Source organism: Colletotrichum abscissum, assembly GCF_030869225.1.
Source record: "Colletotrichum abscissum strain IMI 504890 chromosome Unknown Scaffold_45.1, whole genome shotgun sequence".
Taxonomy (NCBI): Eukaryota; Fungi; Ascomycota; class Sordariomycetes; order Glomerellales; family Glomerellaceae; genus Colletotrichum; species Colletotrichum abscissum.
The window spans coordinates 260,634-284,643 of record NW_026850376.1 but is presented as its reverse complement, the minus strand read 5'-3'; the positions used below and the strand labels follow the sequence as shown (position 1 = coordinate 284,643).

General features: G+C 52.2%; 7 protein-coding genes across 7 annotated transcripts; 4 read left to right on the top strand and 3 right to left on the bottom strand.

Moving 5' to 3' along the window:
- Window positions 1-32: 32 nt before the first annotated feature.
- Window positions 33-994, top strand: CABS01_13504 (uncharacterized protein; the record flags this gene model as incomplete). Its single annotated transcript, XM_060546846.1, has 2 exons — window positions 33-501; window positions 912-994. The coding sequence occupies 2 exons, from the start codon at window positions 33-35 to the stop codon at window positions 992-994; spliced, it is 552 nt and encodes a 183-aa protein (XP_060394906.1).
- Window positions 995-2,550: 1,556 nt separating this feature from the next.
- On the top strand, window positions 2,551-4,427 carry CABS01_13503 (eukaryotic aspartyl protease; the record flags this gene model as incomplete). The annotated part of the gene is made up of 3 exons (XM_060546845.1): window positions 2,551-3,037; window positions 3,102-4,010; window positions 4,069-4,427. 3 exons carry the CDS (start codon window positions 2,551-2,553, stop codon window positions 4,425-4,427), a joined length of 1,755 nt encoding a protein of 584 aa, XP_060394905.1.
- A 306-nt stretch (window positions 4,428-4,733) lies between these two features.
- Window positions 4,734-6,708, bottom strand: CABS01_13502 (heterokaryon incompatibility protein; the record flags this gene model as incomplete). The annotated part of the gene is made up of 3 exons (XM_060546844.1): window positions 4,734-5,271; window positions 5,332-6,214; window positions 6,285-6,708. The coding sequence occupies 3 exons, from the start codon at window positions 6,706-6,708 to the stop codon at window positions 4,734-4,736; spliced, it is 1,845 nt and encodes a 614-aa protein (XP_060394904.1).
- Window positions 6,709-7,301: 593 nt separating this feature from the next.
- CABS01_13501 (uncharacterized protein) lies at window positions 7,302-10,844 on the bottom strand (the record flags this gene model as incomplete). The annotated part of the gene is made up of 5 exons (XM_060546843.1): window positions 7,302-8,301; window positions 8,385-8,772; window positions 8,832-10,067; window positions 10,148-10,346; window positions 10,419-10,844. Coding segments are annotated over 5 exons (3,249 nt in total), but the record flags the coding sequence as incomplete, so codon positions are not given.
- Window positions 10,845-12,574: 1,730 nt separating this feature from the next.
- On the top strand, window positions 12,575-16,396 carry CABS01_13500 (SNF2 family domain-containing protein; the record flags this gene model as incomplete). The annotated part of the gene is made up of 10 exons (XM_060546842.1): window positions 12,575-13,105; window positions 13,218-13,849; window positions 13,923-14,024; window positions 14,081-14,307; window positions 14,371-14,404; window positions 14,462-14,617; window positions 14,684-15,709; window positions 15,795-15,980; window positions 16,052-16,202; window positions 16,295-16,396. 10 exons carry the CDS (start codon window positions 12,575-12,577, stop codon window positions 16,394-16,396), a joined length of 3,147 nt encoding a protein of 1,048 aa, XP_060394902.1.
- A 3,561-nt stretch (window positions 16,397-19,957) lies between these two features.
- CABS01_13499 (uncharacterized protein) lies at window positions 19,958-20,287 on the bottom strand (the record flags this gene model as incomplete). Its single annotated transcript, XM_060546841.1, has 1 exon — window positions 19,958-20,287. The coding sequence occupies one exon, from the start codon at window positions 20,285-20,287 to the stop codon at window positions 19,958-19,960; it is 330 nt and encodes a 109-aa protein (XP_060394901.1).
- A 1,895-nt stretch (window positions 20,288-22,182) lies between these two features.
- CABS01_13498 (uncharacterized protein) lies at window positions 22,183-22,432 on the top strand (the record flags this gene model as incomplete). The annotated part of the gene is made up of 2 exons (XM_060546840.1): window positions 22,183-22,334; window positions 22,384-22,432. The coding sequence occupies 2 exons, from the start codon at window positions 22,183-22,185 to the stop codon at window positions 22,430-22,432; spliced, it is 201 nt and encodes a 66-aa protein (XP_060394900.1).
- Between the last annotated feature and the right edge of the window lie 1,578 nt (window positions 22,433-24,010).

Genomic DNA, 24,010 nt, shown 5'->3' with positions numbered 1-24,010 from the left:
GGGCTCCAACTGCAGTACGACTCCGCTTGATCATGGAAACAGTCCCAAGACCTGTGTTCCTCTATGGTACCTTATGCGCCCTACCACTACTCGCTTGGGTTCTGACTGGTGACGCTACTCAAGTTAAGGAGATATCGGCCCTCATTCAGACCGCGAAAGTGGAAAACGTCGCACGTTACTCATTACACGGCTGTGATTATCCATGCGCCTTTAGGGAGCACGGTTCATACATAAATGGATATCTCCTACAGCCTCAAACGCTCTCACAGCGGAAGAAGCTTGACGACTTTGAAGGCGAAGTTTACCAAGTCAATCCAATACAAGCCATGGTGTTAAGTCACGGTGGCGAAACGGTCGAGAGCTTAATCGAAGCGAATATATACCTATGGAATGGCGATGAGGATTTGGTTGCTTACCAGTCTTGGGACTTGGAATGGTTTCTACAAGAAAGACTGAAGGACTGGATCGAGCTTTTTGCGGGAATGGAGATGGTGGGGGGTGGTGACGCTTGAAGCGTAGGCATCTTGAAAGCACTATGGCCCCGAACACAACTCCAAACTTAAAAAGCTATACGCAGTATTTAGCTTTTGCTTCGGAGCATCGAGTTGATAGCTTGATCGACGGGACAATACAACGAAGACCAACCTCCAGATCTCTCATGTATTTCCGCCAATGAAAGCCAGCAACTAGATTGAACATCACTGTGAGTAAAACTTGCGTCCGTTAAAGTGTGAAAGTCCTTGCCGGAATCCGGGGGACGCCGCTCGGCACGGACAACGCAAAGCACGGGCGCGGAGCCCATAAATAGTCATAGGGTCTAGTCCGTCAGGCGCTGCACAGGAGAAGTCTAACCTTACTCGGTTCATCTCAGGTGGGCGCTGACTGAAATGTCTTACTTTTGCATTCTTCAGCAGACTTTGAAGAATTACATCGATGGATTCTTCGACTTCTTCGACTTTCCGCTCAGTGTTTGACTTCTCTGGTGATGGGCTGAGAATTATATGCATGTGGTCTGATTCTTCATGGCATCTGAGCGATTTCTATGCTCTCTTGCTTCAGGCCAGGCTCCAAGAGTCCGGGGGATCTCGCAGAATGTAACCCAGGATTGGCCAGCGGCAGGTTAAGCCTATCGAGCAAGCACTGTCGTGATCCTTGGATCATCGATATTGTCGCTTTCGGGTTATAAACTGTGGCGCAATTGGTCCGGATCACATCGGCTATGATCTCTCCCGCACTCCCAGGTCGCAAATACTCGACCCGCTGAACTCCTGGAGCTCCTTTTTGACCCGTCGACAGCTCGGTGAGGGCTCTTGAAGAGATCTGAGGTAACCTGTTCAGGCATAGTGGCCGTGGCTCTCACACCAAATCGCGTCCACTTTCGTCTCAGGGGTTTGTCTGATCTACGATGTCCCACCGCTAGCTCGCCTGCGGCCCCTAGTCAACTCTGCGACGCCAGGCCCTGGAGTCATTGTTTGAAGTGTTCGTCGCGACCACTCACAGGTCCGTCTTGGACGTTCGAAGGTGCCAAGGCCGAACTGCCAAGTCTTGCGAACTACCAAGCTACCAAGTCTGGCACCCCTCCGCTAGGGCGAGACGAGTAGGAAAAAGCAGGGACCTCTTCGAGCCTACTGCGTACTGCAGAGGAAGGTTGTCGTTCATCCATCAGCTGGACAATTAATTGGGTGTGTCTGCAAGCCAGCATCACCCCCGAGAGCGAAAAGTATCCGTAGGAATGCCAATGCCGCGTGAGTTGTGTGTCGCCTGTGCCAAATTTGGATTTTGGCTCAGCAGCGCGCACCAGGCGGGAGGATGCTCGACAGGGTCTTCCTAAGACACTGCACTGACAAGGGATGTCAAAATGGGGTTCTCTTAGGGAAGAAAACGTGCGAACCATGCTACTTTCGAGACACCCAGACACCGTGGTTCCTCATCGTCGTTGGCTGGTCCCCCTCCCTTGGCGCGGTGACAGCTGGGACAGGCCATCGGCTAGTTCGTCTTCTCTCACTCTTGGTCTTGGTCGATCTATTCCCATTTTCGTTTCCAATCTCTATTCTTGTCACAGCAATTCTCTTCTTTCGTTGCCTCTTCTTTCCTTTACGCTAATTCTTCCTCTTTGTCCTCAATCATTGTCTGCCTCGACGGTGGAGTTTGCTTCGATTCTACTCTTCCCACCTCTTGGAAGCTCTTGGTAGCCAAGACGTGTTTTGCATTGCGTTGCGTCTGCCGTTTGAAAGGCAACCTTTCCCTCACGACCTCCCGGTGGGATCTTCAATACCATTCAACCATTGACAGCTTGCTGGATCAGCTTTACTTTTCAACTCCTTTTCGTTTTTTTCTCATCATTGTCTTTTCAAATCAGTTGGTTCTTGGTCTGTACGCTCCTTACCAACAACCGATTAGCTCTCACCAAAAGACACCTGAGACCGGCTTCCAGATCCACTCACGAGACGTCCGCCACCCTTCATCAACTCGATCAAGCGCCATTCCATCCAAATAGTTCCCATGTGGCGACGACCGCGATAGCACGCATCATCTTCCCCAACGCCAGAAATGGCGCTCCTCTCATCCGCTCTTTTGGCTCTTTCACTAGTCACTGGAGCACACGGATGGCCTCAGTTACCAACCGACGATGGCGATTTCAGAACGCTCATGACACTCCCCGTCATCCCATATACCGCCACACAACAGCACGATGTCGAAGTCGTCTCGCGCGGGCTCTCCCTCCCCGCAGACGAGGGCGATGAAGTCAGTATGATGATGACGCTGCCAGTGACTTCAAAGTCAAAGAGGAAGAGACGGATACGAGCCCCTCGAAAGGTTCTACTCGATAATCTTCTGGGCGATGATTTGGAGGCTCTTCCTGCCGCCCCGGTGGTTAAGCCTCCAACAGTGCGTGGCCTGCCTGTTGATGACAGTGTCGATGTCGACAGCGCCTTTGTCACGCTGCCCGTCATCCACTCTACCAAGCGTGGTGTATTTAGTAGACAGGTCGAGGCGAAGCTTGCCAATCGTTCGGATGTGGCTTACTATGCCCAACGTGAGCAGCACCTCCATTTGTCTCGACGGATGAGTACTTGGAATACACACTAACTCCAGCATAGTCAACATTGGCACCCCCCCTCAGCCAGTCTACGCTCAGCTAGACACCGGTTCATTTGAGCTATGGGTGAACCCAGAGTGCGGGGCCCTCGCCGCTTCTGACCAACGCTTCTGCGAAGCCGTCGGCTTCTATGACACCGCTCGATCTTCAACCGCTGTCTCTCTGCAGACCACCAAAACTCTCCGCTACGGTATCGGCGCAGCGAATATCACCTATGTCCGCGACAGTCTCGCCCTCGCCGGCTCTCGAACAACAATGCAGCAGGTCCAATTTGGCGTCGCTACTAGCTCTGAAGACCAGTTCGCAGGAATTCTTGGTATTGGCTACGGAAATGGCGTCAACACTCGTTATAAGAACCTCGTCGACGAGCTCGCTACCCAAGGTGTCACCCGCACCAAAGCCTTTAGCCTCGGACTGGGCTCCAAAGACGAACAGGAAGGGGCAATAGTCTTTGGCGGCATTGACACCTCGAAATTCTCCGGGCCACTGGCACGCCTTCCGATTCTCCCGGCAGATCAGGCCCCTGACGGTGTTGCTCGGTACTGGGTAAACATGAACTCACTTAGTCTCACTCCGCCAAGTCGCCGCGTTCGCATGTACCAAAACAGCTCAATGCCAGTCTTTCTAGACAGTGGCGCTACTCTCACACTGCTGCCCGAAGAGCTTGCCGTGCAGGTTGCTACCGACTTTGGCTCTCCTGGTCTGGACGCCAACGGGTTTTACCCTGTCTCTTGTTCTCTTGTTGATCTCAACGGGACCGTCGACTTCGACTTTGATGGGATGAAGATTAAGGTTCCTTACAAGGAGATGATTCGTGAGCTGCGCACCACCCCGCCGACATGCTACCTGGGTATTGTCCCCAACGCGGACTTCACGCTGCTGGGCGATACCTTCTTACGCTCAGCTTACGGTAAGTCGAACCTTTGAAATCTTCAATAACGAGCTGCCGGACTAACTGATATCCACAGCCGTCTTCGACTTAGACACCAACGCCGCTTACTTGGCGCAGTACGTCAACTGTGGCACCAGGACAATGCCCATTAGCCGGCCAGAAGACATTGCGGCTATCCGAGGATTATGCCCTGCTCCCGCCGGTTCTATCGCTGTTCCCGCCCCGCCAGCGAGTAACGGCACGACCACCTCACCAGGAACGGGGATGGGTTCCGGCTCAGGATCTGGCTCGGGAACCGGATCGACCCTGCCCACCAGTCCTGCTCCTGAAATGTCTGGCGTTCCGGCGTCTGAGACGATCTCGTCAACTTCGACATCAGCACCAAGTACTCTCGCAATTGTCTTGGGTATCGGCTTAGCGGTCATTATGATGTGATTAGTGGATAGTCGAATGAGTTATTGTTATGTACATATGTACATGCGGAACCCCTATTATGAGCATCTTGAGCGGACATTGTGTGACTTAATGGCGTTTGGAACAGCGGAACAGTCAAACTTTGGATATAAGCATTATTGGGAAGGACTTTTCTTCACCCGGCGCATTGGATAAGTAGCGAGCATTGTTGAAAGTCGAGGTTTGAGACAGACGTTAATGCGATATGCCACATAGGGTGGCTTTTCGAGCTAACAGCTAGTCCTGATGCGTGACGTGAACCGAATCAGCACCTCGCCAGTGGGATCTCTACTTCAGCGTTACGACCTTGTCCTTTGCACTTTTTAAGATTGCCTCATCAGTGAATGTTGCCAGCCCAACTCGACGGTATACTCCGCCGCATGCGTCATCTTCAACCACCATGAGCGCGATGAGCAGCTCAAGGTCTCCCAACATCGTTTTCCCTAGGATAAGATATTCGGTTTCTCTATCACCGATCTCAAGCGAGATGTCGGCTAAATCAGGGTATTCTGTTATCCACTCTTCGTCTTCATCAAGCCTTGACTGGTCCATATCGTCAAGTGTGATGATAGGACACGACAAGATAACGTTATGCGGTGAGATGCGTTCCTCTAAGAGAGTCATGCCCCGGACCTCGGCATACTCCGTCGTGAATAAGCCAGTGTAACGGATCCGCCCGTTCAGAGAAGCCCACGACCAGCTGGGTGCCCGGGCTGACCTCACAACTTCCGTATTGCCGTCTTTCTCACAATCTTTCTTCGACCAGGTCAGCTGCTCGATAAACCATTTTCTCCACAACCCAAAGGTATTGGTGTCCCGCCACAGGCTCTGAAGCTCTAGGGTGATACCCTTCAAGGCATCCAGCCGGTCGCCAGGGTCACTCAACAATCGACGCGAGTACTGTTCGACTACTGTCATCCAGATGTACCTCTTCTCCTCCTCTTGGCCCCCAAAATTCGATCCAGCCTCATCATTAAACGCCAACCAGGGCAGACTTTCCAGCGGTTGCAAGTACTCTAAGCCTTCGCCCGTGACTCCCCGTAACTCAGTCTCTTGACACTGCCATAAGAGCTCATATTCCGAGAAGAAAAGTATCCTAGACGATAGCATAAACTCTTGAAGAACCCACCCACGCGTGTCAATAGCATGCCTAGGCATATGTGTACCAGTTCGAAGATAGACAGTTCCTAGTCCGCCGCTAGACATGGGAATACGAAACTCTTCTTCGGGTATGTATGTTCTGCGAGTGGCAAGAAACCCATCTCGGGCTCGGGCCGCAGTCCCCGCCGCGATCATGACAGCCGCGTTCTTGTAGATTAGAGCCATGTCGCCAATCTCCTTCGCCTTGTCTTGGGCACAATCCTGAATAATGCAGTATGCATCAACCCAAAGGTACCTGAAACCTAGCTTTCGAGTGGCCACTACCGCGTCTCTAACTGTCTGCTCCAACTCTTCCATTCGTATCCCTTCAGTCATGCGTTCTAAGGTGGTTGCTAGAAGATTTCCGGGCTGTTCGCCGCCCCAGCAGTAACTCAGGGCGACATACATGCCTTCCTGTTCGACATCGTTGATGAATAATTTCAGCGTGGGTGACTCGACAGTACCAACGTCAATGACCCTGGTCGGTAAAAGAGCGTCTCGGCCGTAACGGCATCGATGATGATTTTTTCTGCACTCATTGTAAAGTCTCACCGCAGCTGAGAAAACCTTTTGGCTTTTAACATCTCTAAGAAGTGGTCTCCGGTAAACAAAACTGGCTATGGGATCTCCTAAAGACAACGTCAGCTGCTGCAATGCGTAATTTTCGTCATCAATAATCTAGTTCCTCTAGCCGCGTACCATGCTTGGCGTATGGATATATAGTAGTGACGACTTTCCTGGAGGAAATACTACCGTCCAATATATCAATCCATGGGGGTAAGACTTTGGTGTCTTTTATCGATGAGCGATTGTGAAAGATGAGGGTTTCATCGTCAGACCAGTCGTTCTCCTGATCCCTTTTAACCGTTGCCAAGATGAAGTGACACAGTGGGCAGCCACGAATGGCTTGAGAGCGGCACCGCACAAACGTCGAGTGCCGCAGGCCAGCAGTCGAGTTGAGCGCCTCCAGGCCATCTTTAGAGAAAAGTAGCAGACAGCTAGAGCAGTACGCGTCGATCGTGTTTCGCCCCCGAGTTCTCTTTGAGCTCGAGTGTGGGTCACCCAGGTCAGTTTCGGACCGGCCTCGAGTGCGTACTGGCCTACGCGGGAGTGATGCTGACATGCTGCCCTAATGAACGATCCGTGACGACTAGCGATTGTTCAACATGCCAGGACCATACTATGCAATCTTGAACTTATGTAAAGGCGAATGGGATAAAGAATACTGTGTCAGCACGATACGGGAAGGGGCGACGCGCGAAAAAGAAGCTAGGCGTCCATGGGCGGCCTGCCACACACATGGCTGGGCCTGCATGAAGGCAACGAGGCGGAATATGCAGGCCATTAGTTTTAGCAACTGGGTGGCTCATCGCCTCGTTAGGCGTACTACCTGACCCATCACCCATCGAAAAAGTACCACGCATGAATGCACGGGTGAAGTACTAAGAAATGCCCAACAACTTGTTGGTTGGCAAAGGCAACTACATGCGTCTGGACATGATACAATTCCTGTGCCGAAAGCACTGCTGCGGCTGGCTTCTATCCAATAGAACCAGCATTTGGGTAATCAGTTAAGTGTGTTGAAATTAAATATCAAATTGAAGATCAAAAAAACGCCGAAGGCCTATGGATATGTCCATCCAGTCGCACAGCCTTCTCCAAGGTTTCGTAAACACCCAACGCCCAAGCCGAAATATTGAGGCCATAGTCGTCTGACTATGCCCCTCTCCTGGTATGGATACGCTCATGTCGCTTACAATCATTTAGCCTAGCAAATGCCTTTCCGCAATTCGGGCAGGCAAAAGGCCTCTCGCCAAAGTGACTCCTCATGTGCCCCTTCAAGTTGATATTCCGCGTAAAACACTTCCCGCACATCTTGCACGGAAACTTGGCCGTTTCGACCCTCCTGCTCATTTGTATGAAGGGCGTCTGTCCGTCAATCTCTTCTGGGTGGTACGTCCTGACGTGCCTTTCCTTGTCCTTATTGGACGAGAACCCAACGGGCGCCGAGTTGCATGTCTTGATGGGGCACGGATACGGTCTATCGTGGCGATTGTGGTGTGCATCCCGATCTTTCTCGGTCTTGAAGCCTTCATAGAAAAACTTGCACAGTGTTTTCTTGCATTTGAAAAGGTTGGACCCGTAGTAGGTCTCCATGGTGTCGCTCCCAAACATGACCGTGTCTGGCTGGTACTCACTTGCCAGGACCTCGCGGTGCGAAGTAAGGGCGTCTTGTAAGCGGCTAATGCCGACTTCGTTGCGTTCGTCGGCGGAAGCTTTCTGATGGGTAAAGATATGGTTCCATAAGCGAGCGAGATCGGGGTAGAATGGCAAGCTGATGTACTTTGACAAGTCATCCTCAGGGAACTCTGGGTGCGTCTCCCTCTTGATATCGGTATCATAAGCAGAGATGAACCTGGCCAAAGCCGACCCGAATTCTCCGACGAAGTTGCGTCCTGGTTCTACTGCTGCATCGTGGTAGAAGGTGGGTGAGAATAGTTCATGGCATTCTCTAATGACGGTCTTGATGTGTTTGTTCCATTGAGGGATGGCATAGTCTTGGAATGAAAAGTAGCCTTTACGTATATGACTGTGCAACTCGACTACGCTGTAGTCTTCGGCTGCAAAGCAGCGAAGAGAGAGGTAGCGCAGACAGAGAATGGCGAGATCGCACTGAACTGATTTCGCGTGGATAAGTCTGCTAGAAACGAGATGGCTATAGAGCCTGGGTTAGTCTCATGGTTCATCCTAGGACTAATAGACTTAGGCGAGTAAAGCAAGAAGTCGGATTCTACTTACTCCTTAGCCGTTGAGTGCATGAGACGAATCTCATCGCCCGGCAAGACTTCGACCAGCGACCCTAGAAAGTTATTGATGTTTTCTCTTCGAATCATGCGAAGGTCAAAGTCTATTTCATCCATCTCAAGGTCATAAGCGATGATGGCTTGTATCTCGTGCCACTTGAGCGGGCGATGGGCGCAGGCAAGCCAGCCGAGGAGAAGCTTAGTCTTGTCCCAATGAGTTGAAGACAAATCCAGCATCTTCTCCTTGAGGCTCTCTAACACCATGTCGTACATCTTTGTAATGCCGTCAGGAAGCATGCGCGATGAAACCTTTCGGAGAAGTTCACCTTTACTCCATTGGTTCAAGAGGTAGTCCACAGCGAGGACTGCGTAGAGGAAAAGGCCTGGTAGCATTGTTAGCGTAAGCTCAACACTCGTTTCTTCACCTGCGTGACATGAATACCTTCGCTCTGTAACGAAACCTCTTCTTCGATGCGTTGTATATCTTGCTCTAGAAGGTTGAAGTTGTTCCCAGTAGCTTCTAGTAATGAAGCTTCGGTAGGGTTGATCCTCCCCCTCACCTGCCTTCGTGACTTGACCAACTCCGCTGGATCCAGCCGGCTCTTCACATATGTTCGTATATCTTGTGTGTTATCGGTGGCCTGTAGTTCAACTTCGCCGATAATCGGACTGACGGTAGGCTTTGACATGGCTGCTTTGACCTCGGGATTCGGTTGACTCATGAACAGCACCCGCAACTGTCCTTGACTAATTTCGTCTAGACGCGAAACTTGAGCCACCAAGAAGGACACTATCTGCTGGATTTCCACACGGCCTGCGCACTCATCCAGTCCGTCCACAACAATGTATAATCGAGGGTTAATCTCAAAAAATGCCTCGATGAGTGAAAGGCATCCCTCCGTTGTTGATAGAGTCGAGCCACCACTGTTCGTGATTTTGTCGTCGCAAAGAGGAAGAATGAACCCATTGTACTTGTTACAACACGCCGAAATGTCATACTCATCTTCGTTTGACTCATCGAGGTTCGATACGTCAACTGCGGAGACGAGTTGATGGACGATGCCCCTGAGTATGCCAAAGTACGTGTTCAGTTCCGGGTCTGCGTCCTGGCAGTAGAAGTAGCACGTTTGTACTTTCGGGATGTCTTGGGTCCTGACGAGTTCCTGCAACCGGGTGACCACCAGTGACGACAAAATTGACTTGCCCATGCCTTTCTTGCCGTAGACCCAAAGAGCGGAGTCCTGAGGTATGTCCTCACGCATCCAATTTGATACTGCGTCGTACCTGGTGTAAAGCCAGCGTCCGGTTTCTGGATACGGTTCTCTCTTCTTGACGAAGCTCTTGTGCAATTCCTGTGTCTTCATGGGAGCGGCGATCCATTTCAGAACCTTCTGCTTCTGCTTCTGCTTCCTGTGGGCTTCGTCCTTTCTGAAATTTTGTCGCAGTGATGTGTAATCCAACATGTATTGGTGGGATTTGCGGCGGAAATCGTCATTATCGAACAAGATGCTGTTTTGGGGTGCCGCGAAGCCGGAGTCTACGCTACGGAAGGCATGTCGGTCTTGGAGAGGAGCCCCGTGGGTTTGGATGAATTCTGCGTGTAGCCGAAGGCTAGCGGCTAAGTGTTTGAATGTCGACTCCAAATCTTTCCATGTCGCTTTATGTAATTTACCCCATACTAAGAGCGCGAATGATCAGGTTTAGTATCTTACCTAGCAAGGCTGCAAATGGGTTATCGTGGAGAATGTTTCGGCTTACATGAGCTGCGGAGAGAGAACAACCTGTATGCGGTTGTGTGAAATTCGGCGATGTCGTTGTAAATGTTAAGAAGGCAGGCTCTGCCGTTGACGGATCCTGCAAAGAATTGTTTGTACTCTGAAAGAGGAAGGATCTGGATCCCAAGTCGTTGGTAAACTTCGAGTACGTGATCAAACGCTCTCTCGTTGACGTTGGTTGTCTAAGCGATGGAAAGATGTGTCAGTCAGGGGTGTTTTGAGATGATCGGGGTTGTTCATGGCTGCGCCCGTACCTCAAGCAGAAACCTCATAGGACCCCAAACGAAAGCCATGATACCGTCAACATCTTCCATGCCCCTATCGTCCAGGACTTCTTGAAATGAGTGCATGCCACTGAGAAACAACTCAATCCTGTTGAGGTTCATCAAGGTCTTCTGCTCCTGTTGCTGGAACTGAATGTCCCTGAGACTTCGGTAAACATCGTCAAGAGTAGTCTTTCCGAACTTGTCGACATGAATATCATTCAACTGTTCCTTGAACTTATCGGCGCTCATCCTGAGAGCAACTTCGACATCGACATTGAGGTCTGGGACCCGGTAGAGACCGAGACCTTGGGCCATGGTTGTGGACTTGGCGAACTCGGCGCTGGCTCCGGGACAAGTGTCGAATTGCTCACGGCCGCTACGGGGGCTCGGGCTCCCACGAGCTAGGTGCGTGTACTAAACCCGGTTCGTTGTGGACCGTGTTACGACGTAAACCACAACGATACATGAACAAACTCGCGGGGAAATGGAGTCCGAAAGAGACTCAAGTGGAGAGAATTGATCAAGAAGGAAAGAAAGTCTTTGGAGAAAGGAAGATGAGAATGGGGTTGATGTTCGAGTCCACAGCTCGCACTGAGAAAGCGATTGACATGAATTGAGGCTGATGCTCTTCATAGCAAAAGAGGCAGCCAGACGTATATCAAAAATACTACCCCGTCCGAGCAACCCCTGCCCAAGGCCAACGTCTTTGGCAGGGGCATCCAATAGTTTCTTGTGGTCGTTAGGCCCGCACAGCAAACATAACGGGGGCACCAGGGATGTGCGAGGCGCTAGGCAGTGAGCACTGCCACTGCCACAGTCTTCATCTGCAGTTCTACTGTCTGTTGCTGTGTGCGTCACTGCGGATTCGTAGAGAGAGCGATTGTGTTCCGGCGCGCTGTCAGGCTGTCTGCATGTGTCTCTGTCTCTGTGCTGCCACAAGCCACTCGACGGCCTGCATTGGTGCACTGCATCTAACCCCTGACGACCGACCTACCAGCACGAGTTCCCGCGTGTTTTCCAACACGCAGTCTACAGCCTAGTTCAAGATTGTCGTGCCCCGCGGACGCCTTGTGAGGGGCAGAGTCGCCCTTCCGCCCCGTTGGCTGCTGCAGTGTCCCTTTTGTTTCGTAGGGCTGTTGAGCATTGTCAACATAACTCTTGTGACTTGCTTTGGTTGGTTCATATGCAGCGACTTACCGTTGGAACCGACTTAGCCGGCTATGAGTTGCCTTCTTCTTTCTCTACGCCGTACGGTATACCTCCACTGTATAATGCTAAGTGGTCCACATCGTCAGTTGAGAAATCCCGCGTCACAAGACTCAATCCGCGACATGGGAATCCCGCGAACATCGTCAATATACGTCATCCTCAACCCTACCGGAGCCATCTCCGATGTCTATTCTCGAGAACAAGCATCGGCAGGTGGGCATTTCCCCATCATTTGACCTTATTCCGGGCTAGTGAGGCTCTTGAAAATGCCCCGGTCGGGGGACTCCGAGCAGTTGGGGCGGAGCAACCGTCGGTGAACCGGGGTGCCGGGGGTCTTCAGGGGCGGTGCAAAGCGGGTGCGAGAATGACCCTAAGGGCAGTTAGAACAATTAGGGCCCCCCAAATCGCTCAAGGGGACCCTCACAAGGACCCCAACGGCACTAAGAAAGTGGAAAAAGCACGCGGTGTGGGTTGTGCGCGTCCGGAGCGCAGCTACGAGCCTTCGGCGAAGTGCGAACCACCAACGGGAAGCACGATCGCCTTCATCATCGTCCGCGCACTGCGCCTCAAGGAGGGAGACTGCACAGCAAACGGTAGCCTCTTCGATTGCCTCACGTCACCGGTCATCATGTGGTCAAAAATGGTTCGCCCGGCGCCTTTTGCTATGCCGCAGAGAGCCTCATCATGTTCCTCAAGGCACTGGCTGCATGAGAAGAAGCACTTGACAGTGGGAAAATCCATTGATTGACCCATTTGCGCGATAGACTCGACAACCGTTCGTTCATTCAACCGAAGTTATTCGAAGCTTTCACTAGCTTTGAAGACACTAACTTCTAACTTCGGAATCAAATCCGAGAAGGACTCTTAGTCTCAATCACTCATCGACAGGCTAACTTAGTCAACTACCCTGAGTCTCCGATAACCCCCTAGCAACTATGTCGCTGAAGAGACTTCTCAACGAAGAAGATGAAGATCTCCACTATCCCGACCCGTCGTCCGTCTCCTCGTACGGCTCCATTACGCCAACCTACCAGGGCGGCGTTCAAGATTACTCGTACCCCGGATATCATCCAAGCCATACTCCCTTCCAAAGCTCGGACAGCACCCTTCAGGGCGGCCAAGATGATTTTCCCGTCATCGAGGATCACCCTCCCATCGAAGACGTGCAGATATATGACCTTTTTCTTGACCAAGGCGTCGATGGTCAACTAGGAAGTCTCAACATCAGCAACGAACCCGAGCTCGCATCCTTCGACTTTGGCGACCTAGAAACATGGGGACGTTTAACTGCTGCACAGGCGCCCGACTTAGGAACGTACAGCTCACCTCAGAACTCCGAATCTTCACAAGATTCTTTGACCGTGACACAGTCGCCCTCACTCTTCCCCGATTCCAGCATCACTGGTTCGGACTCGTGTTCATCGACGGCGGGCGAGGATGATGCCGACAAGGTCTGCTACGGCATGGTAAGACACAACTCATTTCATCAAGTTTCTTGGTCATCTGGACATCCTGCCTTTCTCCTATCTCCCTTCTGTCAAGATGGTGTAAAGAACAACCCCGACTCATCAATTATAGCTCTACAATGTAGACATCAAATTGATAGGTGACATGGGCGTCATCGACACCAAGTTGCGCGAGTCTAGCCGAGCCTCCGCCCCTGGCAGGATAGCCTTCCAGCGCTTCACCCTCAGCGATTCACAAGAACACATCTGCCTCTCGTTCAAGGACGACAACACAGAATTCGGCTACCTCCGCTCTGGGCCCGGCAAGGCCCTCGCCCGACTGCTAACCCCAGACTCCCGTGTCGAATTCGAGCCCATCGCCCCGACCAATGCGCTCCGCGAGACCATCGGCCGCGCCAAGAAGCCCGTCGAGGCCATGGTGAAAGTCGACATCAACGTCTACGGCCCGCGTGCTATGGCAAAGGTCGTTGGGGACAAGCTGACTGAGGGGAAGCTCTGGTTGCAAAAATCGGATCATGCGCGCCGGGAGCTCTGCTATGAGAACCCACACGTCCTCAAGATTCAAGGCAGTGAGATGATGCCCGAGAACTTCATCAAAGATGTCAATAGTGGGCAATTCACTGGGCGACAACGGCGGGAACAGAAGCTGGAGCGGATGATGATTGAAGTGTACGACTCGATCGAAAACAAGCGGGAGTTCAATCGTGAGCTCGGAGACAAGCGGTTGAAGAATGATCTATTAGGGTAACGTCTGCCTCTTGTCAATCACTAGCCACCACCATCCCTTGGTGCGCGTGTTATACTAAGTAGTCCGCAGGCACCAACAGGAGGCGCTCGCGTTCATGCTAGAGCGGGAATCTGGTGACATTAACGAAGGCTACAGACTCTGGCGTCGGGTGACGGTAGAAGGACAAGAATGGTACGTTGCTTGAGATTTGCGTGCTGATAGACACCACTCTGATTCTGAAAACCTAGGTATCGTCATAAGATCACCAACGTGAAACAAAAGCTTCAGCCGGATGAGAAGGGCGGCGGTATTCTCGCCGACGAGATGGGCATGGGCAAATCTCTGTCCATTCTCTCGCTCATCGTCAAGACCCTCGACTACGCCCGTAACTGGGCCGTCGAGGAAGAGAAGAACAGCGAGAAGAGCAAGGATCTGCATTACTCAGGATCGACCCTCGTGGTCGTATCGTCTGCTCGTGAGTCCCTAGGCAATCACCTGGTTCCCCCTTTTCACTAATCAGAGAACTCACGATCACCAGTTCTCATCTACAACTGGACAAATGAGATTAAAAAGTAAGTGATAATTGCCGCGACCAGTATTATACTCTCTCATTTCTAACAACGCGATAGGCACGTGGACGGAAGCCTGACACACATCAAGTACCACGGCCCAAATCGAGAAAAGGACCTTGACATAATCAAAGGCTCCGACATCGTCGTGACAACCTACAATACTTTGTCTGCAGAGTTCGAGAAGAAGTCGTCCATCTTGCACAAGATTGGCTGGTACCGAGTTGTTCTCGACGAAGGCAAGCTTCTTCTCTAAACCTCTGACTTTCCCACTGCCTCCAGTCGAATCCATACTCCCTCCAACCTTCAATTCCTCAAAAGTGTCGATGAACTGACCGACTATAACACAGCACATATCATCCGCCGCCCGGCAACGACATTCTACCAAGCCTGCCGATCGCTCCACGCAAACTCGCGATGGTGCCTCACAGGCACGCCTATCCAGAACAAGCTCGCCGACATTGGCGCCCTCTTCGCATTCATCCGCGCAACGCCCTTTGACAACCCAGCCACATTCCGCCGCTACATCGAGGTGCCCTTTGAGCAACACTCAGAAAACCGAGAAAAGGTCAAGGAGCGCCTCATCGCCCTCATGGAATCACTGTGCCTGCGCCGAACCAAAGAAGTGCTCGACCTTCCTCCCCTCGAGGAACGCGTCGTCCCACTCGAGTTCAGCCCCGAGGAGCGCGACCAGTACGACAAGACCAAGAAGATCCTCATGCGCACCATCAAGCAAAAGGTAGGCGAGGTCGAAAAGAGCAGCAAGTTCGGCCTCTTCCAGGCCAACCTCCAGATGCGTATCCTCTGCAACCACGGCACCTTCCAGAAGCCCTTTTCCTGGCACCGGCGGAGCTACCGCCTCGATCTCGACGAGCGCGAGGCCGCCGTCTCGGCGTTGGGGCAGAACGCAGAGTTGACGTGCAACGGATGTCACCAGCCCATGCCCATCCTTGGCTTCAACAGGCTGCGCAACGCGTCCGAGAAGCAATGCCCGCACGTGTTTTGCTCAGAGTGTCTCGACGACTCGGATCTGTCGTCGTCGGCGAACCTAGCCTCTGCCTCTCGGGAGCGGCATTGCCCCGTGTGCGATAACTGGAAAAAGTCGGCCAAGATTTCTTCTACTGGTCTCGGTACGATTCCGCACGTGAGAGTAGATGGGCCTGCGTTGGATGCCAGGAGTCTTCCTGACGCTTCCGCACAAACGACGTCAGGCGCGGATGATGCGGATTACTTTAACACGGTGGGATACTCCACCAAGATGGAGGCCTTGATCCGTGACGTCCAAGTCGACGTCTCGACAACCAAGAGGTAAGTCACTTGTGAAGGGTCCGGCCTGTGAAGAGCCTAGCCTGTCACTCTTGTTTCGAACATCACTAATTCCCTTCGGAAACAGCATCATCTTCTCTTGCTGGACGAGAACGCTCCGCCTTGTCGCGAAACACCTCGAAAAGGTCGGTGTCAAGTACCACAGGATCGACGGCGACTGTCCCTTGTCACAAAGACAGGAAATCCTCGGACAGTTTGCAGAGGATGAGGAGAAGCGGGTTCTCATCATGACAACCGGCACTGGTGCCTTTGGGTTAGTTCACCGCCATCCGTTCTCTCGCATCTTAAACAAACAATACATACTAACGAGACACACTTCACCAGTCTCAACCTTACTTGCGCCAACCGCGTCTTCATCGTCGAACTCCAATGGAACCCTAGTGTCGAAAACCAAGCTATCGCCCGCGCGATCCGCTTCGGCCAGGGTAAAACAGTGCTCGTCACGAGATACGTGATCAAGAACACGGTAGAAGAGGTAAGTAAAGTTGTCCAAACCTCCTCTCGGCACAAGTAATTATATTGCACGTCGATGGCTTCACTTTTGCTCATCACTGTCCCATTACGTAGGAAATGAGATCGCAACAGAACGTCAAGAAGAAACTGGCGGCCATTGGCTTCGACGAATCCGCTGCTGCCGATGTTGATGAAATGGATATTGATCAGTCGTAAGACGGCTGATAATATCGAGGGGGATGATTCACGATGGGGGGCTGTGCGGATTGATGCCTTGATGAATTGGTGGCGGTATCTTTGGACGGTTCGTTTCTACGGTTCCTCGAGAGGATTTTACGATGCCGGCATCTCATGGTAGTAGTATGCTTTCAGGAGCCTGGCATCATCATGTTTAGAAGCTGAGCTCCGTCTTGATGATTGCTCATAATAATACCCAATTGGTTCTCTTCTTCATCACATCGACAGATACTCGTACCTTCGAAAGAACGTGATAATGCATGAGTTGGGCCTCGCATCATCATGATTCACGCGTTAATCTACAGCAAGGCATACGTGAAAGACTCGAGCAGTACCGGTGAACTTCAATGGATTTCGATGCTTAGTCTTCAGATATCTTATGCTCTCAGAAGATGCTTCGTCTTCGGCAGTGGCTATTCCCCATATAGTCTCGAAATAATATACTTGTGCTACCGACCACCTCTGAACGTGCAATTGGGAATTGAATCTCACCATGTCGAGAGGGTCGTGGCAAATGCGAAGCCATCCTTCGATCATACAAGAAACTCTCGGAATGGCAATGCCGTAATAACGTTATATCAATCAGAACAAAGTCCCTCCAGAAACGTTGATGACGTTGCGGCGTCACAGCACTCGCCATGGCAGCGCGACCACCAACGACCGTTGAACCATCTCTGAGCGCGGACAAACGGACGATCGCGATAGCGATCAGCGGGTGGCCAGGCCATTCCAACAGATTGTCGAACCCTTCCATGTCCCTCCAACTGCCGATAACCTCCGAAGATCACCTTGCAACCCCCAAAAGATGCAGAGATCAACCCGAGAGAACACAAGGACCCTAGCTTGGAAGACACCAGAAGGAATCAAATGCCAACCCGCTCTCGCTTCTCGCTTGCGCCACACGCTGGTGGATTTCGACCATGCCGCAAACTGTCAGGACTGCATACAGGAAATAACAGGTACTGCACGTCGTCTGAAGAGCCTGATATTGCACGTAGCCACCCACCGCACCCGAGTTAACGCCGTGCCGCCGAACATACTCGTTTTTTCTTTCTTTCCAAGAAACTACTCCGTGATGCAGAATGATCGGCGCCGATCGACAGACCGAAGGGCGGCCGGTGAACACACTCACGGGCTGGTAGCGTGGCCCGGCGTCGCCACATCCCTCCCGTAGTGCGGCCGTCAACTCGGTTCAAAGCATAGCGAATGTTCTGCGAAGAGCCACACCAGCCCCCGAACCTGAAGATGAGGGACGGCCGTTGTGGTTTTTGGAGGCTGGTGAACAGGGAGCGTGACGACTCAGGCTTGGGACTAAGTATATAGCTCCACGCAAAGCTGTGGCGCCTGTTCGTCTATCGTTAAAGCTGAAGAACGGTATTGCGAGTGTGTGACTGGGTAAATTGGCGACGGGCGCTTGCTAGTCTACGGGATATCGTCAGTCCCCTGAAAGAAAGCGTTTCCCGTAGGAACCTCAAGGGACCAGAACAAAGACCGCCCACCGTGAGTCAAGGTGGCGTGGTCCAAGCCGACGTTGAGAGCCGACCGAGTCCAGGAACGGCAGTTTGCATCTGCTCAAGGCCACCAATGACGATGACCTTGGACCAAAGGCAAATGGCGCGGGAATTTTGGACCAGTGGCGACTCCCAAGCAGTTCCATACGCCCGACCTTGGCCAGCGACGTTCGAGAGACTCAAAATTCATTTCCCTTCTCTGCACGACACAGGCCCATTCTCTGTCTAGCGACGCTGACTAGCAGCAGCAAAGAAGAATTCTCCGCGACATGGAACGATGGATTGGCGTAGTTCCAGAGTCTGCATGTTATTTGTGAGTGGGTGTGTGGGCCAACAATAGGCACAACGCAACGGAGCCACGAACGGGTTTGGCCCAAGTAAAAGCGAAGTGGCAGCAGAGACCCAATCAACGTAGCCGTGGCAAAAAAGCGAAGACTGGTTTACGAACTGCTTTTCTGTAACCGAAGTACTTTGGTGTGGCAATGACAGCTCAGCGGGGATCCGTATTAAACTGCAAATATTCACAGAGTTTCCGCTCTTGCTGATTGTAGACGATCCTACAGAAAGCTGTGACGAAGGTAGCATCAAGCTCAATCGAGGTTTCCAGCGTCACTTCATTGTACGCGCAGTGACGCAAGCACAGCCGGATAGGCGACAGGCTGCCATGTGGTTGGTGACGCCTACGATGAGACCAAATTGCTGGGTATGTTAAGGTACCTAGAAGAAGCAGCAGCAGAAGGTGGTGTGGTGGTATGTATATGTGCGTGTTCGGATAGTGTGCATGAAGTTGTGACGATGAGCCAAGTCGATTCCTCCATCGGATAAGCAACGGTCATCGGATGCCAGACTTATTCCCGAGAGCATCGACAACTTTCTTCCTATTTGTTGAGGCCAGCCCTGAGCTCCCAGTAATGCCAGCCGTCTGTTGCAGCTAATTAGATCATGGACGGTCGCCCGCCCAGTGTAGTACGGATTGTGACAGACGCGGCATACAGATACCTCGGCGACTGCATCTCACCTCCTGTGGATTTCGGAAAGGACGGCAAGCCAACTCAACAGAGCTCCATCAACGTCCGCCAGCAGAGGTCCCCCAGCTCCAGATTTCGGATTTATAATACTAATCACACAGGTCTAAGAACGGAATATCCCATAGATTCTTTCCGTACATGAGAGCTTATGGTGGGTGGCAGGCAGTCTGGCACGGCGTTGGTGCGACACCTCGTCTTGATCATTCGCGGCGAAGCAGGCTAAATCGATTGATTGAACGCTTCAAGTGCGCATTGCAATCCTCACTTGGCGTACCGATGAACCAGAAAAAGAGTTGTTTAGCCCTGACGAAACGCGTATCTTGGTTTCGTTAATTCCCCGTCGCCTAGCTCTATGATTAGATGGATAAGCCCTGACAAACCTCAATGGCGAAACAGAACTGCGACCTTCAAATCGATGCTAGAGCCATGGGTCCGGGGCGAACCCGGAGCACCTACGTCACGAATATGCCCAGCGAATGCCGCCGGCATACACCTTTGGGCCTCTGGTGTCTGGGCTCTAGCAGGTGCATCTCGAATAGTACCTTATGCAGACGAGCGGCGTCGACTTCACGTAGAGTCGTTGTCTTCAGGGTTTAGACAGGACCAACTAGTCCAATACGACATCCAAAAGTTGACGGAGCCAAAAAAAAAACAACAACAAAAAAGCAACAACTGACGTCTGCCGGATGGCTAGCACTATCAGGATGTATTTCTACATAGTCCCAGCGTCGTTCCGAGGTGACATATCCTCAGATCCGAGTGATAATCATATCAATTGGCTCATATGACTGGAGCAATAATTGCAAGGGAAAGGAACTGACCGGCAAATTGAAGACAAGATTGAACCTGCTCCCTGACCAACTTCCCGAAGATGCCTGTTAAGCCTGGGTGGTCCATGAACAGGAAAATACAACTGGAGAAATCTGGGGTAGACAGGGGTGACACGCTGCCGGGGCTAATACCAGGGGTGTCAGGTGCTCATAATCGGGGGAGGTGGCCGGCTAATACCTCACGACGGGAGGAATGTCGAAAGAGCTATTTGGTCCCTCATAGTTGGATGGTGTTGATGCGAATTGCTGCGCCAGCCGTTGACTTGGGGGTTGATTTGGAGAACGCCATGCGTGTGCTAGGGTAGCTGGATGCTTGCGTAGCTGGGCGGGCTGGCTCGGGTTGGAGAACCACATTGGCCTGGATCCTCTGTTGCTTGACGCTTGCCGTGCCGTGTGAGTCTCCGATGGCTGGATTGGCCCGGGACAACCTTGGATCAGCTTGGGGCTTGATGCTTCTCGCTCTCCCCTTCCTTCTACCCACCAACTCACTGGCCCATCCATCCCGTCCTGAAAAGTGTGAGCGGATTTGGAGTAAGTATGCGTGGCCTAAGCTGCCCTGGAGGGTTCGTCGAACGCGGAAGATGGTGGGAGGCTGCTTGTGGTCCAGGAACGCTGGTCCTCCTCTCAGATTTGTCACCGGCTCTCGAGAAACGTTCTACACTTGAGACAGCCGGCGAGGGCAACATGATAGGCTGACGGAAATAAGGGCACACAAGCGCAACGGAAGCGGTTGAAGCTGCAGAAAGTCAGTCTCCATATCGGCTGCCATTCAACCAGGGAAAAGCCGACAGGCCCAGCTGCTCAAGGATGGATGCCCGATGGATGGACGGATGCTCTTTTGCACAGCCTCAAAAAGACGGTACTGATTTTGAAAGACAGGCCAATCCGAGTGGCCCAACATCAGTGTGGATCGACAGAGGACGCCAGTCGAGAGTGAGACGAATGAGAAGGCTGCTCATGTTTCAACAACTGTGATCTGTCGTTGTCCATGTATGGGCCCTGAATCTCGGCGCACCTGGTGCATTGCATTTTGCAATTGCCTGAACGCCTTGGGTCCAAGACTGCCAACCCAGAGTCGACTGGAGATACGCACCCTTACTGTAGTAGTAGCCGTAGCTTACTTGCTTCTCATGTTCCGGCGAGTTATCAATCCTAACAATGGTTCATAGTGGACTGTTCTGCAACTCCCAACGCAAGTGTTCTCGTTGACTCAGGGGGAGGGGGCCATCCTTCGTCGCCGAGGATGGGTTGCACTCTGACCTGCGGCTAGGGTAGAGCCCGATACCCCCTTCGATGATTAGAGTAATTTGGGGAAAAGTTGGAGAATCTGCAGTCGAGGGAAGGGTGACAGTGCCGAGCCGCGAAGCTATGTCGTACAGATGGTTGATTCGATGCGGCCTTGTCTACGGATACAGGAGCAACCTGTCTTTAATTGCCTGTCTCTGTCAATGAAACTGGGCCCAAGTAGCAAGCAGCAGAAGCAGACTTCGGTTGACCTTCGCCTACGCTCATGTCACCTTTGTTTGGTACCGAGATCGATTGAGATATGGCCATGGTTCAATTGCCTTGCATTGTAACTGTACCGCTGGGGTATCCAGTATTCTTTTGTTGCTCTGATAGTGGCAGGACAAACGTAGCCTAAGCTTTGAAAGCTTGCAAAGTTGTATGTAGAAACATCCTCTGTTGAGCAAGCTTTCGTGCTTACGCCGGCGGAAGCTCCGCAAGCACGTTCTGAGGATTCGTCGAGAGCTTGTGTGAGTACCTACCAGGCTACCACCACACCATTGAATCCTTGCAGTCGTTCCACCGTGCTGAGCAGAGCTAATCCCCATTCCCCACACTCTGCCGAAAATACTAAGCGCATGGTACGTGCTGAAATATACGACGCTTCTCTCTCAATGAATACCAAGTCGGCGAGCGTGGGCCGCGGAAACGCGCGAGATTTTGTATTGATGCGAAGACGCGGTTCATAGGCCCTGAGATCGGGAGCACAAGGGCCAATTGCGCGGGCTGAGCTACTCGCAGCAATCGATGTTGGACAGGGAGCAAGGACGGGTGATGGACAGCCCAGCATGCAATCAGGAAATTTATTTAGACTGTAATGGATGGATCCGTTGGCACTTCGATCGTCGTCAGCCAGCCGTAAAGTGTGCCATCTGAAATAAGACACCCAGGCCGCTGGTATTCGTTCCTGACGCAGACCGTAAGGGACGTCACTTATTTGCGCCGTCGGTGAGAAATCGTGACCGCGCTGATCCTCGTTGCTATTGCGGGCCACGCTCACCGTCTTCCAACAAGCCCTGGACCTGGCGCTGGAGGGGGGCTCGTGTCTGAGATAGAATGCCAGCAACGATATCCCGTGACGGAAGCCAACGCTATCAGAATGCCTGAAGCAAATGGGACTTGGAACCGTCGATGACTGGCACTGGGTAGCTAAAACAATTTCTTCTCAAGTCAAGCGTGCTACAGCTGCACGTATCACCACGCCCAAGGATGAGATGGCATTGCTGGCTGCGTCCAAGGATAAAATGTCCGTCTCCCTAAGCAGGTAAGCCGGCGTTGAACCTCATATCCCTGAGCTGACAAAGTATCGGAAGAGGTCACAAGGACAACGGACGAGGGTGTGGGACAGGGGTGGCTTGTTAAGCCGTTGATACCCCAAATCGCTAGGCTCTCTGCTGTGCCCTGACCGGTCCGGGCGTCGCCGTGAACAGAGGCGGTAGCGGTAGCGTATCCGTAGCGTGGGCGCTGTCAAGATGTTGGCGGCATCGCCGGCGTCTACTGCTCAGCCGTTTTCTCTCATCGTCGCAGCAAGATTCGTTTCAACAGTGTGGGCTGTACAACGCAGAGCGACGGGGTCCTTCAATCTCGTATCCCGTGTCGGGCGAGTCGAGTGGTAAGCGAGCTTGCGACAAAGTTTCGACAGCTCTAGATTCTGAATAATATGTTCAATGTCGAGTTCCATCGGAAAGCGCGCCAGAGGGCCCTGCCCAAGTCTGGATACCAGTCACCGACGGGCTCCCCCAGCATGACATGTCGTTAACAGGAGGTTATTGCGAGGGTTCCTTGGAGGAGGGCAAAGAAGCCCACCCAAGCGATTCGCCGTTGGACAATGAGGGCGGGTAGCCAAGCCCCTCCATCTATTGACTTGCAGATAGGAATCATTGCGTTTTCCCGTCGTCCAATTCCAGTCTGCGACCCTGGAGCTCCACCGACGTAACAGCAACGTGTGAAGGTGTGCGGGCTAAGACCCCGGCCCATGTCGAGGAAGCACAGTGAGCTCCGGTCTCAGCCAACACTGTCGGAGGTACATGGAGGACCGAATGGTTGTAAGTACCTGCTTGATAATGTCTCTTTTTTGTGCGTCTCCGGGACCAAGGCGGCTGGATAAGATCGACGGGCCTCTATGGGTCTCGACTTTGTGCCTCTAGTGTAGGCACCGTTATTAATAGAGTACCTACAGATCGGAGGTTTTTGTGCTTTGCTGTGGGTTGTACTGTAACAGGCAAGAAACTGGAAGCTCTTTGTCGAGCAGATGATATTCGTATGTTGGTGAGAGCACCGTTGCCACTTCGCGTCCTGGCGTGAGATTCAACGGTGATAGATCTTGATATAGGTTGATAACACGGACCCAACGAGTCTCGGCAGATGCTTAGTGCGCGAATAATGATTATACACAGAAAGCCTGGCCAGTCAGCTAACACATCTAGGACGGTGATATGTCCCCCAGGGCCTTCTTGATGTAAGATGTATGCGTGGGCGATGTGGTGAAAGTCATCATCTTTACGCAGGACACACTGGCGTCTATGTTGAATGATATCATTTTTGTCGCCAGCGCAGCTCAAATATCGGTGGCCCGAAGCTGGAAACCATTTCAGCTATGCAGAAACTCTTCAGTCTGTCAGCCCGTGTCTCGGCCGCCTATATGCTCGCCCGCTCTCTCTCTTTCTCTTCTTCCATACTCGGTGGACGTTGCATGCAAGGAAATGCTTTTGTGCAGAGATCTGAAGCTGTGACGCAGTTTTGGCAGAGTGGAGGGATCTGGATCGCGGGTACTACCAGGCAAGCCCTGCTAGCTCCGTGTGACTCTTACTCTGACGATTGAGGTGCCATGGGGTTTTCAGCGAGTTGGACCCTCTTGTGCTTCTGTCTAAGTGTTTCGGTCTGTGTCATTGGCGGACAACAACGGGCGGCGGGCATATATGGACATCTGCAGTCGAGCGG